Source organism: Synchiropus splendidus, chromosome 8, assembly GCF_027744825.2.
Source record: "Synchiropus splendidus isolate RoL2022-P1 chromosome 8, RoL_Sspl_1.0, whole genome shotgun sequence".
NCBI classification, from domain to species: Eukaryota; Metazoa; Chordata; class Actinopteri; order Syngnathiformes; family Callionymidae; genus Synchiropus; species Synchiropus splendidus.
Genome location: NC_071341.1, coordinates 13,749,318 through 13,767,489, shown reverse-complemented (window position 1 = coordinate 13,767,489; position 18,172 = coordinate 13,749,318). Strand labels below are relative to the sequence as shown.

General features: G+C 47.0%; 1 protein-coding gene across 8 annotated transcripts in view; it reads right to left on the bottom strand.

Moving 5' to 3' along the window:
- Positions 1-18,172, bottom strand: part of si:cabz01090165.1 (uncharacterized protein LOC100333421 homolog) — a 167,394-nt gene that overhangs the window by 15,613 nt on the left and 133,609 nt on the right. For all 8 annotated transcript variants that reach the window (XM_053872264.1, XM_053872267.1, XM_053872268.1 and 5 more), the window contains 5 exons: positions 17,382-17,582; positions 14,593-14,759; positions 10,884-11,124; positions 5,577-5,789; positions 5,209-5,519 (listed from right to left, as the gene is read on the bottom strand). In XM_053872264.1, coding sequence (XP_053728239.1) covers positions 5,209-5,519; positions 5,577-5,789; positions 10,884-11,124; positions 14,593-14,759; positions 17,382-17,582 — 1,133 coding nt within the window. The remainder of the gene's footprint in view (positions 1-5,208; positions 5,520-5,576; positions 5,790-10,883; positions 11,125-14,592; positions 14,760-17,381; positions 17,583-18,172) is intronic.

Genomic DNA, 18,172 nt, shown 5'->3' with positions numbered 1-18,172 from the left:
CCTCCGCACAGTCCACAGATCCACACACCTTACCCTGTTTGACTTAGACGGAGAATTTGAATCTGCTTCCTTTGAAACAGGATGGGAAGACTTGAAGAACTCAGTCGTGTTGTGACTAAGAAAGCTTCTCAGATCTTCAGATTCTCTCCATGAATGGAACCTCCGGAGAGAAAAGTGACGCCGGTCATGTGAAGCCACCAACACTGGGTTCACCTGCGGCCCAGCTGGTTGTCGGCGTGAGTGAATCACCCAGCGTCCAGCGCTGATGTATTTTTAAAGTTTATTTCGACAACAAAGCTACTGCACCGGCGAACCGGGAATTATTACGCTCAAACTTTAGACTCAAACTTTATGTGAGCTTCACACTGATGCAATATTGATACGACTGCCGAAGCCTGGAGCTGCAGCGGCTTTGATCCAGACTCACAACTCGAACTTGTGTGCGGTGATTTTAAACGTCAAAATGTTGAATCAAATAGAGTGAAAACATGAATCTGAACCGTGAATCTCATCGATGGTTCTCCTCTTCTTCATCTCCAGCCTCTATTGGTCCACTTCTGTCTCTCTGTCTCACTCTGCTCTGGCCCCAACTCCCATTGACAACCTCAGTATCTTCATCTCTGACGCATTTGACTCTGACTCCTGAGTCTCTAAACATCATGGCAGTGACCTCAAGTGTCCTGTAAAGCGCTGACCTCACAGTGGACTGGACTTCTTCTTCACCTTCTTCATCACTCTGGATGGTTGAACCTTCTCACCCCCTCCACTCCTTCCCCTTCACGCACGCGTCTAAGGACGCTTGTCCATCCCCATAGGAAGCAAGAAGAGGACCTGATCATATTCACGGGATGTTTTCTCAGTGTAGCGGGCATCTCCATCAGAGGGAGGGCGGGTACTTCAGTCACTGAGAGTCACACTTCGCTTCATATTGTATATTCATAAAGCTCAAAATCCCATGGCGAGGAGAACCCTTGCTCACCATGAATCCCTCTGTCACTGCAACATCACACCTCACCACTGTCCTCAGTCCCTCACATCACCTCCTCTCCAGGAACTTTCTTTCTCCAGAGCCACAAAGACCCCAGAGTCCGTCTCCATGAGCCCTTTCTCAGCATGACAGCACACAGCTGCTGACTGAGGTGACCTCTCCTCTGACCTCAAGAACCCCACCAGCATCTTCCACAGTCTGAGCTGCTGTCTGCAGCCCAGGAGGCTCAGTGGTCTGCCGTGCTCATGAGTTGTGCTCCTGTCCTCAGCAAACCTGCCATCGAACCGGAGTGATTGACGCAGCGTGGCCCTCCGACACAACCTAATCACCTCCGCTGTCCACCTAATTGCCGGCGAGAAAACGGCCTCTTGGGTGCTTTTGATTTTCGGCTGAAATGAGAATTGAGGCCGTGATCACATTTCAAACTGTCATCTGTCGCCAAACGCTCCGCAATAATACTCAATTAAGCGTTTGGAGCGCCGTTGCTAGGCGACGCGGGCTGCGAAGTGGCTGACGGGAGCGCAGAGCGGTCGGCGAGCGTCCCGCAAGCGTCCCGCGAGGCAGGCGCTTCCACACAAACGTGCTCACAAATCCACATCCGCTGATTAAAACGTGCAAATGGAATTATCAGGCTTTTCCTCACGAGGTTTGGAAAGGAACCACAAGTTTGGCCTGGAGGGAGTCGGTCCTCTCTTTGTTGCAACAAGCCGCGGCGCATTTTCACGCATCGACAATCCAAACTATCTCCCCGCTTCCTAATTTGCCGCGACGTAAACACCAGACGCCATGTTGCAGACTCGTACAAACACTCCCAGTCATTTGTAGCCGGGAGTTTGTTCGGCTGTGGAGATCAATAACTATTCCGCTGTCAGATGTTTTTTTTCTAATGGGTCCTGAGCCTAACCAGCCAAACAGCCAGTGTTTGAGCGGGAGCTTTTTATGATTTGCTCATTTGTATCGCAGCCATGGTCGTTACGTTGCTTCATATTCATCGCAGAGAGAGGGAGAGAGCTCACTGGAGCTCATGTCCTGACTTTGACTCATCAGTGAGTGACAGCAGAAACACTCTCAAGGACAATAACTGAGACTCATGATAAACAATGGGTTTGTTGTTTATGTTAGAATCGCAAGTTTTAAGATTGTCTCCATCTTTCCCCCAACATCGTGGTTAGTCATATTCATCTTTGGTCAGGGGCTCCTCTGGTGTTCAACCACTGGCCCGGAGGCCGGAGGAGGCTCTTGACCGGAGCTGTCTGAATAAACTAATCATGTCCATGTGTTTCTGACACTGTCAGTTTCATGAGAAAACACCAGGCTGCTGTTTCCAATTTCATTCATTCATTCTGAAAAAAAAACCCATTCCATTTTGCCCTTCATTTTCTTCCCTATTTCACGCCCGTCTTTCTTCCTCCACCGCTCCAAACTCAATTGCTCCATTTAATAACAGCACTGCCACACCAGATGGCGTTTAATAAGGTGGAATATTTCACGAGTTAAAAATAATGACCATTACATTTCAGACAAATCAAGGACGGACAAGTACGAACAGTAAACTATTTTTTCCCCTGAGACCTCAACTTCATGCAGCTTTATACTTAAGTGCCACTGCAGGCCACAGTTGGCATCGTCCGCAGCTCCTCCTCTGCAGCTACCAGAACCGAAGACAAACTGATCCGCACTGTGGCCCTTTGAGGACCATTTTGAGACCCCTGCATTAGTGTAAAACAGTGTCTTGAAATCCCATCCTCCTGGTGATATAAAAGCTCAATAAAAATAAACAAATGGCAGCTGAAAAGGATCTGAGATGTTTGAACTGTTTAACCACCAATGCGCCTGAGAAATCATTCAATATTTGGAGTGAGATATGTCGAGGGACAGCATGTTAATTGACCAAAGAAATGAATCAAGAGAGGCTTCCAGGAGCACGAACGTCGCGTTGTTTGGTTGTGTTGAAGCTGCTGCGCTCCACTGGCCGTCGTGATGGCAACCACAGTAATGAAACATATTTTAATCATTCGCACATGACCTGCGGAGCGTCTCCGTGCTGGGAGCGGACAATGGGACAGAGAGGATTGTTTGGAAGTTAATTCCATAAATATGAGTCTGCGGAGGCACGGAGTCGGAAAAAAAAGATGCTGACGAAAGAGCAGAAAATCACTTTCCCGTGACTTCGCTAGAAAAAACATGTTTTCCTCTCCCGATGATGAGTCCTCTGGGCTCACGCCGGGAACACAATAAGAGCGGTGACCGGCGGGAACAGCAGCTCAAGGAGACCAGCAGGTCGCCGGTTTGCTTCGTCGTGAATCAACTTTTAATTACAGCTAGAGAAAATATGCAGGGAAGAGACGCGCGGTGGCTGCGGGAGTCGTATTTTCTGGCTGGTGGGTTTGTCTCAAGTCGAATCACTGCGCTGATGTCTGAACGATCACAGCGAATATTTCCCCAGAAGGAGCGTTTTGCTTTCACTTAGACTCTGATCAATGCGGATTTCAGCCTGACTGCAGCGCCCAAATAAATCCTCGACTTGAACGTGAATTCCATCTTATAAAAAAAGACTCACATGTCTGAACTCTACAGCGAAATTAAACAAAAAGACAGGTGATGTGTTAATATTTATGTACAAGTAAGATCCGACTTGTGACCTGCTCAACTTATGTTTACCCGTACTTACAACCACGGCCACCAGATGCTTATCTTTTTTTATTCAATGTCTGGCACCGCAGCACGTAGCAGCCCGGCATCGCGTACGGCAGTTACGACAGCACAGTATCCCAGCATCTCACTCTCACACAGCCATCTACCACTACAGTAGCACCTATAACCCTCGCGTCGGCTATTTTGAATGGCATTCAACTTACATCCAATCCAACTTAAGACCGGTTGGTCGGAACCGATCCTGGTCATAAGTCAGATGTTACTTGTAGTTATGAGTCCTGGAGGAGCACAATGAGTCACATGGTGCTTGAGAAGAAGTTTATATATCTGTGGAGATGTTTGGGCAACTTCCAAAGTCTCATGAGAACATGGACTCAGATGTTCAGGTGAAGCTGTGTACCAGTGTCCAGGCACCAGAGTGAGACCTGCTACTCTGCAGAGCAGCAGGACTCGTGTGTGTGAGTTGTATAGGAATCATATTTTACTTATGATCATATTTATCAAAGTATCTGCTATTGAATAAACTGTTCCATAATGCCTTGCTGAATGAAAGATTGAATCCCACCGAGGCAGTGATAATGGATAAGGTAACCTCAGTTTGATCCAGTATGAGAGGTGTGTGTATGAAAAGGATAGTGTGGGAAAGATGCGTGGATGGAAGAGTGAGTTATGAAAGGCAGGAACCTCCTGGTCCAGGATCAAGAAGGAACCCAGGAGACATCTACCCCAGAACCGGTCCAAACAGCCTGAGTTGAGTCTGAGTTTGCAGGGAAAAACATCTACCTTCCCCCAAGTGAAGGAACCTCTGGGACAGCGATGGGTGAGGAGGATGAATTATGGAGCCAGAGCCAGTCAACCAGCAGGAGCAAGCCAGTCAGAGGAGTGGACCGGATCATCTGCTCAAAGCTTTCCACCCAAAAAAAAGGGCAGAAAATGGGCAACAACAAGAGGATTCATCAACGGTGGTCCGAACCAAGGGGAGTTTGCACCGGATCAGGAATGTGGCACCATGGCAACCGGGACCTCAAGAGACCAGGACCAATCAGCAGCAACTTCACCCCAACATGAACTGAAATGTGTATTGAAAGGACCAGAGAAAGTCTCTACTGTACACCACTTGAGCTAAGGCTAAGTCAGGCGTAGCTGTGGACCCAGAGCTCTGTTAGGTAATACATTCTTTTTGATTTTAACTTGTGGGTTCTTTGGTAGTCGTTCTCACGAGTAAACAGACACACGGAAGATACATAGGAGGTGTATATTCCTCCAGTTGCTCTTCCAGCGGGCCGGGTTCAACAGCCTGACTTGGACAACATCGCCTTCTGGGATACAGAGGCAAAGGACCGACATGACACAGGCAGTGATTTTCGGTGTGCAGCACCTGTTCACCTCAAGAAAATAGTTCTGGAAATCAAGCAATTATGATAAAAAAAAAAGACTCGCCATCATAAACTGCAGATCGGAACACAAAAAGACAAAATCAGTTGGAGACAGACATTTGAAGGCAAAGATGCAGGAGACCAAATCTCGACTCACTCGCGCAGCAGTAAAAACAGTTGCAGTCTCACCTGTATATGAGGATGTCGTCCGTGGAGCTGTTGTACTGAATCTGATACATGCGGACTCCAGGTATGTGGTTCTGAGGCGGCCATCTTATCGTCGCAGAGCTGGAGGACAGGTCGGAGACGCTGACCCTCTGCTGATCGGAGCGGGCCTGGCCCCCGCTGACGTTGGACTTGATGGACGTAGGGATGTCCGACGGCCCCGGATCCAGATCCAGTTTGGGATCATAGTGAGGCGAGGGGTTGACGACCAGTTCTACCGGCGCAGTGGCCTCCCCAGCAGCGTTGGACGCGATGCATGTGAACTTTCCAGAATCCTGAGGGGTAGTTGGATCAGAATGGAGATACTGTGAACGTCTTGACTTCCTCCTTACCTTCACCGAGGCCTTCAAGATGTCCAGCGAGCCGTTTTCATAGCAAATGGTCCTGGAGGTGTTGCCGATGAGCTTCCCGTCCGGACTGACCCAGTGCGTGGACGGCTCCGGGTCGCCGATGGACTTACACCTGAGGCTGACCTCCTGACCTTCCATCACAAACATCTTTGAGGTGTGGCGCGTGATCATGGGAGGCTCACAGACAAACTCCTCCTGCAGAGAACACAGAGGGTTGTTGTTGTTAGCGGCTGTGCTAACTTGTTTTAAGAGCTAGCTCGCTCTACTGCTGCTGATATCAGTCATTTAAACAGTTTATCCTGTCATGTGCGATGATGTCATCATTGGAGGTGACGTCAGAGCCACCACAGGTGTTCAGCATCTGCCTCTTCAGACGAAGACTAATGTCTTTGTTACACAATATTACACCAGACAAACAGTGAAATGAAATGAATTCTGTCCATCTCAAACTCCTCAGACATGACCATCTCAGACAGAGCAATGCAGACAGTCCGCTGAAGATATCCTGGGGGCACGTTAGGGGAACCTCATCCACGGCAGAACTTGGTCTCACTAGCCTGATCCTGGATTTATTGAGGTATCGACAAGACTAGCAGGAGAAACTGTGGTTGCAAAACATAGTTTGACCTTCGTATGTTTGGAAGTTTTGCTCACGAAGACTAAGTGTTTGGAGCACCAATATTATTTAAAATTCACCCACTAGCACATAAGCCCAAGTAAAGCCTCCCAAAACCCTGGCGGACGATTACGGCCGCGCCGGCCGAGGCTTACCAGGGCTTACTCACCGTCGCCCTCACTCAGCACTTCTCCTTCCTATTTTCTTGGTTACCAGCCGCGATGATTGCCGACCTGCCGCCGCCGCCGCTCCTTCAAATAAACCTCTCATGTCTTCTCAGCCTCTAAACTCTCAATTGCTCAGCGGAGATGGGAGCTGGGATTGAACCAAGCAGCTCCCTGATGAGGAAGGAAGCGTGCGGAATATTATGAATTCAAAGAGGTGATTCATGGAAGCAACAACCGCTGCGCAGAGAACTCCCCGGTGGCGGACGACGATGAAAGTTCAGCGTCCTTCCACTAGTAGCGCAGCCATTATTAACACTTAGGTGACACAGATTTGAAACAAGGTTAATCCTCGGAACAGACAGAGCCTTAAGAGGAGGACCATTATCAGGGGTGAGGCCGAGGTCTCGACATCACCCATGTGAGCCAGGTCAGATTAATCCCAGCATAATGAAGCTGCTTCACTTATCTTGTGTTATAGATAGCTATCACTTAAGAGTCTGAGGGAGAAGCTCATCAAGACCTGCCGCTTTATATGTCATTATGAGGAGAAGCTTTTTCAGACTTTTAGCAAAGTCACATGTGGGTGAGGAGCTGGAGACTTCGACCGATGGATCAGTCAGTGAGTGTGGTGTAGGGGTCCCTGATGCATCACCAGGACAACTGAAGAAAGCAAAGCTCAGGTTGCCTCGCCATTATTGTGAAGTAGATTTGAAGGAGGTGAAGAAGAGAGTGCAGCAGGGTGGAGTGTGACAACAGAGGCGAGCTTTACCGGACAGTAAAGGTCGCTGCCAGGCTTTTAGCTAGGAGGGCGTCTGGGTGTGTGCAAAACATGAAAAAATGGATGCCAGATTCTCGACCGTAGTTTGGCCGCCAGATGCCGCCATGTAGACGCCCAGACGCCCTCCTAGCTAAAAGCCTGGTCGCCACCATGACGTGGAGTCAGAGATGAAGATACTGAGGCTGGCATGGGGACCATCACTGGGACATGTGGATAAGTTTGGAGACAAAGTTAGAGAGGACAGATGGTTTGGACACGTGGAGAGAAAAGAAAGAGTTGGACCAGGAATGTTGGAGAACTAAGAAACACTAAGAAAAAAGACTATGGCTTATGTAGTGCTGGCTGTGGGTGGACTACTGTGTTAGTACTTCAAGGTAAAGTAGCAGCAGCGTTCGCCTACCACGGACTTTGTCATCATAATAAAATTATTTAGCATAACACGTAACTTTTTATGAGTACATGATTAAAGACATAGTGCTAGAATAGGAAATCAGTGATGCAGTATTCAGTCCTTGGATAGAATTATTGGAAGAACGTATGATCATCATCAGCAATAGCAGCAACAAGTGGTAGAGATTTGGGTGTCACCGTTTTTAATGTTATTAGCTGCGGTGTATTTAGCAGAAATAGCACGGGATAGTGTTAGATTGGGGGTGCACTTGTATTACAAATCGTGTAAAATTTAATTAGTTGTGGTACTAGTAAAGAAATACTTCCTGGACTACAGCATATGCAGAAGGAATATTACTAGAGTTTACATACCGTTTTACAACATTTTAAATAGAATATGGAACTATAACTGTACAAACTCATGGACATGGTTTGTTCCTCTTCCCTCTGGCAGGAGGCTATGGTCCATCCAGACCAGAACCTCCCGTCACAGGAACAGCTTCTTCCCTTCGGCCGTCAGACTGTTGAATTCGTGAACAGCCTTTGTATTTTATTTTATTTTATTTTATTCCTTTATTCCAAAACACTTTCCTAGTTGGTCGAAATGAGTGGTGTGGGTTGCAGAAGTAACGTGTAATGAGTAATAATTACTCAGCAGTATGAAACGCCAGGACAGCGTGAGGAAGAAACGTCCCCCTTCCCATGTTCTCCACTTCTTTCATCACTCCATGTGTTTAATCTCTCCCCTCTGATGTCTTTCTATTTTAGTTTGTTGCTCGTCGTTGCATCTTTTCTGCAGGACGGCATGTGTTGGTGAGATTATTTAAAGTTGTGGCCTTCCAGTCACAAACAAAAGAATAATAATTTGCCGCAACGAAGAAGAACTTTAGCTTTGATCCAACTTCAAGAGACCCACAGAGCTGCTTGGCCTCATTATGAAGCGGAAGTTTCCCATGTGGATAAAACTGAATCTAGAGAGCTACAGTTTCAATACTTTCTATGTTCGGCGTTCTTCATCTGTGCTACTGGTCTCACCCAAAGCAACATATGTGCATGGAGTGACCCCTCGCCTCAGGGACGGCACGGCGCCCCTCACTGGGATAGGATCCAATGACCTCCTGCTCCATAATCCCTGTCGCCAGCAGCATCTGGACACATCTATTTATCACTTAAAAACAAAGGGCCCTAGAACCAGAAGTCTGTAAAAGCCACTCTGGTGGGACTTGAACCTAACACCTTAGAATGCTGAGCCACCAATATAGCAATAGCCTGAAGGGAAATCTCCAGGTTGATCATGTGGTTCTGGTACGGGAGACTGTTTCAGAAGTAGGTGTGTGTCAAATACCACTACTGGATTAAGTACTTGACGTGGTACACAATTGCTGTAAAACTACTGCCACTGTATATTGTGATGGTTTTATTCATGACTTCTGCGTTACAAGTCAAGGTAGATAGAGCTAGATGAAGTACTAGTAACATTTACACTCCGCAGTTTTAGTGATAAAACTACGAAATGTAAATGTGTTTTTGAATATGAAGTAACTCAGTATTGCAATGAATTACTACCACTTCTGTTGCATTGTGCAGTTGTGGTGGCGCCACAAAAAGTAAAATGTCGAGTAAAATCAGTGCCATTCAAAAATATACGTCGTAGTAGTATCTGCTAATTCTCTCACACTACGCAGTTTTAGTGATAAAACTACAAAATGTAAATGTGTTCATGAATATGAAGGAACTGCAGTATTGCAATAAAGTACTACCACTTAAAGTCTGTTGCACTAGCAGTAGCAACAGCCCCACAAGTCCAATAAAATCAGTGCCATGCAATAGTATTTGTCATTGTAGTAGTATCTGCTAGTTCTCAGGGAGTCAACACTGATGTGATGGATGAGGTTTTGGTTTAAAATCCCAGTACCTGAGGCAAGCTAACTTTGGATACAAATGTGGGCATATTGGAATGGAATGTTGCCACAGTAGTAGTACAACACCATGAAGAACAAAAATCTATAGTACAAATCGTCTTCGTCATGACATCGGAGGAGGTTTTTAGAGGGGGAAGTCAAGGTAGTACTTATATTCACACCAGTATTTCACACTTGTGGAGCTCTTTAGATGTGTTTGTAAACAGAGTCGGATGAACATACTTCAATAAAAATCAGGGATGATTGGTTTTCTGTGGGTTTGTTTGAATTTATGAACATAGTAAAGTCTCTCATTGATTTTATTGGGCTGCTTGAACATTGGCGGTCGATGAGTCAACAGTGGAATTCAGCGTGTGTTATGGAGCCACTACGTTTGTGGCGGTATGAAGGAACGTGGAGATGGTGGATGATGCTTCACCTGATTCAACAATGGTTTTTATTTCCTGCTGCTGATACAACACACAGTCCACGCTGGAATCCCAAAACGTTCCACACAAGCGCGCTTTCATCCTGCAAAATTAATTAAACAGCATCCCAGCGCTTTCCGTCGAGGACTTCGGAGGCCAATTCCATCAGCCGGGGTTGTTGTTTGCTGCAATGTTCTATCATTTTTCAATGCAATTTGGGGAGTTTAATTAGTGCAGCTGAGGAGTGTGAAGAGCCTGCCGGGCATCTCTCTCCATTCCCAGCTGGAAAAGACCTACACACACACCATCAGATGTTTCCCCGCATTGTCTGATGCTATAACAACAGCTTAGCAACAAGCTGTCATCCACTTTCTCGGCTTGTATTTCAGGTGGATATTATCACCAGGGGGCGCCGGACCCGCTTCTAGGTGACCACTACACAGTCATTGAACCAGGGGTTCTTAACCTTTTTGGTCTCGGGGGCCACCTTTTCCAGGACAAATGGCTCCGGGGGCCATTCAAGGAATAGAACTGTGATGACTGATTTCATTTGTGTTCAATAACCACACATGTAAACAAACCAAAACCTTGTTCTGTTGAGAAAATCTGAAAAACATCATGAGTACGTCATGAATAATATCCTGAAAAAAATAAATATGAAACATCTAAATGTCATAAAATATTTCCTTTTTCATAAATCAACACTAAAGAAGATACGTAAAGTACAAATGAAAAAATTGCTATAAATTTAATTTTTAAAAATCTGCTCCAACAGGTGACTAGTTTTTACTGTTGGGGGCACCATCACTTTCTTTATCATTTTCAAGAGCTTCTTCATCGTTGGTAGCTATCACAAATTTGCAACTGTCAAGACAATGACACACTACTGCCACCATATGTGGCTGGGCGTCTCGCAGCCCTCGTGGTGTAAAACAAAAACGTTTAGCGGCCCTCTAGTGGGCGCTCGTGGTCCAACCATCCCAACCAATCCCTGCATTAAACAACAAACCTCTCTGATGGTCCAGAAGTATTTCCCAGCCAAGTCTCTCGGGGAAGCGCAGGTCTCCAGGTCGTCCTCGCGCGTCAGCCGTCGCAGCCACATCATCTCGCAGTTACAGTGCAGGGGGTTCCCTCCGAAGCTCAGCACTAGCGCGGTGAGTGGAGAGCCCTTCATCTTGGCGTAGACTGGGATTCGCATGAAGAGTGGGTCTGGGGGAATCTTCTTCAGCTTGTTGGAGGTCATGTCCAGTCTGAGGAAGAAGAAGGAGCGACTCAAACACAAGAGAGTGGCCTTGGAGACATCGCCTTCATCGCCGCGCATCTGTTGATGGTGCTCAGCCGGACAGAGCGCAAACTTAAACTGTTATAAAAGCTTTATAATTCCTCCTTTAATGAGGAAGATAGCTAATCAATATAGATGATGCGGTCGGCTCCATTGGAAGCTAATGAAGTGCCCTCCAGCGCCCGCTGGCCGCCTCGGGCATCAACAACAGTCCATGTCAGGGGTAACTCCGATCATCATACTGAATAACACCATATTCACAGCTCTTGGGGCGAGGTCCTGATCTGCAGTGGTCAGTTCTGGGCCTCTGAAAGACAGCAGTGCTCCGTCGGCACTTTCTGTTATCTGGCCACTGTGGCTCACTTACATGGAGCGCCTCAAGACTCCACATCACCAGCTGCTCTCCCTTCGCCTCACTGGACCACCCATTCACTAACTGTGGATTCTTTGATAGTTATTCAGAGAAGTGCAGCTTTGTTCACACAGGAAACCCAAATGTACATCTGAAACACCGCTGGACTTTCTGTGGCTTGAGAGGGGAGGTAAATAATTCCATGAATCTGCGCTCAAATGGTGAAGCTGAGAGAAGTTTCTGACCATTCCTGCTGACATCCTCCTGTAAATCCTCCATCTGTGCAAAACAAGAGCACAGTTCACACTTGGAAGGAAGTTTTGGCTTCTTTGTCAGCAATCTACACTTAACCCAAATCCAACCCTTTGACAGCAGTTTTCTGGGGTGGCTCCATCTGCAACTTCACTTTCTTCCCCACAGGCGACTTTTCTAGTTTTTGCTACTTCGTTAGACATCTGGCTTTATTGAAATGGAAATCAGCAACACCTTCGCAGCCAGGATCACAGACGCGCTTCTTCTGAGCTAACTGGAGATGGTCTTCATGACTCAGTGCGTATGAAAAGTTTGGCTTCCTCTGCACAATGTTTTTTTATTTGGACTGACTGAGGTACAGAGGATTCCTGCTGTATCCGGAAATAACAATGTGGGACATCATCTCTCCAGCATGTGCTGGGTCCCATCCCAGTTAGACATTCCCAGAACACCTTACTTGGGTGGCGTGCAAGAGACAAGATGCCCAGAAGCATCTGTTCTCCTCTGAATCTCTCCTGGATGACTGAGCTTCTCTCTCTCCAGACTGGAAAACTCCTGTTTATAGGTCTCTCCAAAGCTGGTGACCACAGGTGAGAGGAAAATCCCACCATTCTGGCTTAGTTCTTCTCCTCAGGACTGACTACCCTCCATCCTTCCCTCACTCAGGACAAGACTCTAAGATACTTCAGCAGGACAGTCCTCCCTTTCCTTACTAAGAACTACGGTCTCCGACTGAGAGGAGCTGAACTTAACCCGGGCACAGCTCTTCAGGAACAGTTAAAGGTTTCTGTCTGATGGTGTCAACAGAACCACCTCTTATCAGACACAGACGTGATAAGAAAGAAAACAGACTCTCACACACTGTTTTTTTTAGGAAAGAACGCCACAGGGCACCTCGTCCTTGTTTCTTTGAACCTACAATACTTTCTTATGGTCATAACAGGCTTATTACAGGTTGATCTGTGTGGCAAACAAAGTGACCAACTAATTTGGGGAACTCCACGTGACCCCTAAGTTGCAGGTGTTGAGCAGGAGGTTGCAAAGACAAAGGCAAAAGTTGAGCTTGATATTTAACAAAGAACCAGTGAATTCAAACCGCAACTTCCACTGGAAAATGTCTGCCCTCCACCTTCATTTCCGAAAACACTCGACTTTGACGACTTAACAGGAGGTTAATGGCTGTGAGCGGCGCATTTACCGAGTTATTCCATTTCACGGGCGGAAGAGTGGCGCTCTATTAATCTGCGCGCGTGTCACATCTGAACAGGGGTCGCCTCAGCCGGTTTGTAACTTGCAGCTCGAGGAGGTAAATAACCAATCCCAGCCTCTTTAACAAGTAAATCAGGTTTGTTTGTGAAAAACCTTCGCAGGCGTTTCCTCCTCACATCAGCGCCTCGGTCGCTCTCGCGCAAATTGAAATTGATTACAGTTAATGGGCTTCAGACAGAGAAAGAAACATTTGAGGTTCCATATTTAAGCCCAAATTGAAACTGGATTGGGGTCAAACTTGTTTCAAACGGCTCACAAAATGGCTTGTACTCACAAGTACGCAATACCGAGCTTCAAGTGCTTGTGCTATAACAGACCAACGTTCCACAAATGTGCTGCGATTTAGTCGAGTGAGCCCCATCTAAAAAGGCTTTCTATTCCCGCAGAGGACATTTTCCCCTCCTGGACAGCAGGTGGCGCTACAATGCAGCATACCTCATAACTGATGGAAGAGGCTTGACACCAACCTTGAGAAAGACATCGTAAAGGTTTCAATGTTTCCAAATTAGCGTTATTCACTAGAACAGAACTTGGTCAAGACACACAAACAAGCCCTGGACTGGACCTTGAACAACCTGGCTTGGGATCAACAAACTGACACAAGAATGAATTGCTACAGATGGTTAGATCTTTGTTGTGCTTCACGTGCTCCATGCTTAACTAAGTTTTGGGCACTTTGATTTCTTCCCATACGGTTTAATCGAGTGGTTCATCAATAGCTGTCCCCAGCCCCTCACCCCAACTAGCTGGGACAGAGTCCAGTCTGTTGTCAATTTTCAGTCTCGTCTGCAATAGAAAGACACTTGTTTCTAAGGTTCGGAAATTCATGCTTTACTGGTTTCATAAAACCAGAAAATTGCTACGTTTTCGAACTGAAGTATTGTACTGTAAGTATTGGAAACAACTTGGCTTCACGATTTCATCCACGCCGCTTAAGACGAGAACTAGACTGAGGTCAATTTCGGCCGTCCAATATCCTACCAGCTCAGAGAGCAGATACATTTACCATCCTTAACCTCTGACCCGTCTGCGGGCGTCTAGCTGAGACATGGCCGCCTCGGCGGAGCTCCAGAACAGACGCAGGAGGAACTGATGTCTCCAGGGAAGAGATTTAGCCTCTCAAGTTTGAGTCAGCCGCACGTTATGACTGGGATTTGCTCATTGGATCAGTGAAATGAAAAACAGCTTTTGAATGTGAAGACACACATTTTATAATTTGTCACATGACCGTAACTTCATCTGCATCATACTTTCTTCCTATCAAGTCATTCAGTTCATGAGTGAAGCCATCTCAGTTCCATCTCCAGAAACCTCCACTGTGAGACCAAATCCCCCCAGTGTGTTCTGGGTCAGCCCTGGGCCTCCTCCTAGTCAAACACTGCCCCAGTCCAGGACACATCTCGACATGACACTCTTAGAGGAGCAGTGGTTCCACTGAAGGACTGAGTTTTTACCTGATCAGTGATGAGAGTGTGAAGGTAAATCAACCAACCAGACAGAGGATGAAGTCCTTGGTAGAGGAGAAACAGCAGTGTGGTTCCACCTACATGATGAGCTCCTCACCTGGCCAGTTTGTGCAGGTTGGAGAAGATGCCCTCTGGAACACTCTCGATGAGGTTGTGGTCCAGACTCAGCGTGTTGACACTGACTAGCAGGGCAATGGTCTCCCAGGGGATGTCAACCAGGTTGTTGTAACTCAGATCCAAGTCCTCCAGGGTCTCCAGGAAGTCCTGCGTGGAGACATCAGAGGTCACAGACAGGTCCCTCACGGAGTCAATGGTAGATGCTCAGATGACAAGGAGAAGTGAAGGAGGAGTGGCAGGTCAGATGGGTGAACAGATGAACAAGTAGATGGGTAGCTGGAAACATGGAGATGGCTGGATGGTTGTTCAGCAAGAAGAACAGATGTCAGGAAATGCGGATGAATAAATAAGGCACAGGGTGGATGATTGGACAGATGGGAAGAAACCATCATGGTTGGATGAGTGGACAGATGTCCAAGCAGTTGGATGGCTTGGTCTGTCGGAAGGTGTGTGGATGGTTCTGCAGATGGATGGTGGAATGGACAGATGGACAGATGACAAAGCACCGGTGGAAGGTTTGTTCGGTGGACAGCTGTATGGACAGATGGAAAAACTGGAGAAGACAAGTGGACGTCTTCTCTCTAATTCGGAGGCTCTGAAGCTCACCCCGACAAAATGCCAACCCCCCACAACCTTCTGTCTGCAGCTCCTCAAAATTCTGCTGATGGCACCGCCTCTCTTTATCGGCTGGTTCAGAGGCTCGTCGATCCCTGCGTGAACGGCTCTCTGTGGTGCAGCGATAAAAGTGTGCGACTCGGAGCAGAGGGACGGACCATCAGTGTAATTCTTTGATGAGATGCTGGGAAGCAAATGGCTCTCTAAATGGTCATAAAAACAATGTCTACAGCCCAGCAACAGCTCCATATACTGGCTATTACCTCCCAGCTGTAATTTTAAAGACGAGAACAATAACAAACGCAGTGTAGCTGTGATTTCGGAGACGGGGCGGCGTCGAGGGGGACAGCGACGGTTCTGCCAGACAGGATGATGAGAGTAAATGAGTGCTGCCTGTAGGGACTTCCTTATGACATATATGGAGGTTCTCTATAAGAGGACCAGTGACCATGGAGAGAGTCCTCTGTAGCCTGGGAACACTCACTCCACTAAGACAGTAACTCTCACCACATTTGAACAGGAAGCAGTGAAACGCCTGTGTCACGATTGTCATTTGATAAAAGCTCTGAGGAAGCAGCCCAACAAGAAGCATCTCCCTGAACCCTGCAGTGAAGAATCTGGAGGACTGAAGAACTGTTTGTCTGAAGGACTTGGCTGTGGCTTAGGTATACCTCAGAGTGTAACATGGTGTAACACGGTGCCGCAGAGGTGCAGGGCATCTGACTGAGGTTGCTTGACCTTTGAGAGTTATTGACTATCTCAGGTGCTGTTGGCAATTCCACATCCAAGAGCGCATCTGGGTAGCTGCCGCGGGCACCTCAGCATATGAAGCAGCTTGGGTCAATATCAGGGCCTCCAGTTCAGACCGTTCAGACTCACTTATATAAAGCATTTTGGGGACTCAGTTACAAGTGCAAGAAAAATCTGTCTTATGTCATGTCCTCCTCCTAGCCGAACACCTCACTAGTTCCGGAGTACCTCAGATGTTTGGGGGTAGGGGAAGAGCAGACTTTCTCCTCTGAGTCTCTCCTGGACGACAAAGCTTCTCTCTCTAAGAGAATCCAGGAAGAGAAACTCTTGTTCTTCAGGTCACTCCAAAGGTGGTGACCACAGGTGAGAGGAGAAACCCACTGGTTCGTGGAGAGCTACATCTTTTTCCTCCAACTATTTCTTCACCACAGATTAGCTGTCTGACCATCTCCATCCTTTATTCCCTCTGAACAAGAGCTGCGATCAGGCTTTCCATTTGCTGGGTGTCATGGGGATGCCTAGATCTGAAATGAGGAAGAAGACCTTGAGGACGCTCTATTTATCTCCATTGTTCCCCATCCTTCCTTGCAGGCATCATTGGTCCAACATATCTCCCCTCACATCTCCCAAGTCCCATTTTATCAGGCAAAATTCTGTGAGACAACAGCCTCACCAATGATCCTAGCTGAATACCCGCCCCCTCCACCTGAGGAAGACCTCACCAACCTGAGAACTATGGTCTCAGAGGAGCTCTTCCCAGCTGAAGTGATTCTGTTGGTGCAGGTTTCGTCTGCATCTGGTCTATCATGTTGAACCTACGCTTGATTCCAGTTAAAAACCAACAGTTCTTCAGGTCAGTTTTGGTCTGCTTCCATTCTTCATGAGTATTAATGATCGCCTGAACAATTCCAGGAGAAATGAAAAATGTATAAACGAGGTGCAGAGATGCAGAGTCTGGATCTGAGGGTCCATTAATGTGACAACATTTAGCTACATTTAGTTTGGTAGCTGAGATGTTGTGTTTCCAGAGAAGTGAGTGCTGTTCTGGCCCGTGCTGCTGCGCCACCTCTGGCCCAGTGAGCAGGTCTGCAGAACCTTCATTGCTCATCCTTCTGAACAGGAAAAAGAAAACTAGAATTTGGAGCAACACGTGAATGTGTTCTTTCATTTCTCTGCTCTCAGTTAATCAAACCACTCAAGTCAGAGATCAGGGATGATGCATTCAAGTGCTGTGAATCAGTTTGCTACCTCACATCAAGAGGACACATTTAATCCTTTTTAATGTCAGACAAAGAAGAGCACTCCACAGTGTAAGAGGAGGGTGTTGTGACCTCAACCAGGCGACAAGTTCTCCTCTAGTCATCATTGCAAACACCAACTGTGGAGCTTCAATGAGCCCCTCACCTGGAAGGCTCCTTCTGAGATGCTGTGCAGCTGGTTGTTGGCCAGGATCAGGTGTCTCAGGTTGACCAGGCCTTGGAAGTGCGAATCGTCCAGCGTGGTCAAGCGGTTGGCGTCCAGGTGGAGCGCGTGGAGGTCCTGCAGGTCTGCGAAGGTGTACGGTCTGATCTGACTGATGGTGTTTCTGCTCAGCGTCAGATGGATCTGGAGACACATGAGGGAGCCGTCAGTGTTTGAGTTATGGTCATATACACCAGTGCACCCCGCCCTCTATTGACATAGATTTTTCTGCTTAAATATAACTAAAATGAAAAACCCAGTGAAAACCACTGTTTTAGACAGACAGACACGAGTATTTCAATGGACTTTCATGTCATAAAATCACTATCTTAATAATCCATCCGAAAAGTAATTGCTCACAAAATAAATATTCAATATAAGTCTTCAAAAAAGATGCAAACTGTAAAACCTTCATAAAGGATTCAATGAATTTTGGTTTCATTATCAATCAAAAGACTCAAAATTCCAAAAAGAGAAAGCGACGAAACATTTGTGGAGCAAACATTTGCGCCTGACATGTTGTGTTCCACTCTCTCCCAGAGTGGACCCAAGTGTTAAGTCAACAGTAAGTAGGAAACAGAATCATCCACCTCTGGGTTAAGTATGATGAATCTTGTCCGATCTATTGCTCGTCCATGCACTTGCTGGTGCTGACTTCAGTTTCAGCGGTGCTCAGGTTTCAGCCCCAGCTGCTGAGTCAGGCAGAAACCCGAGCCTGCCGCCGCTGCTGCTCA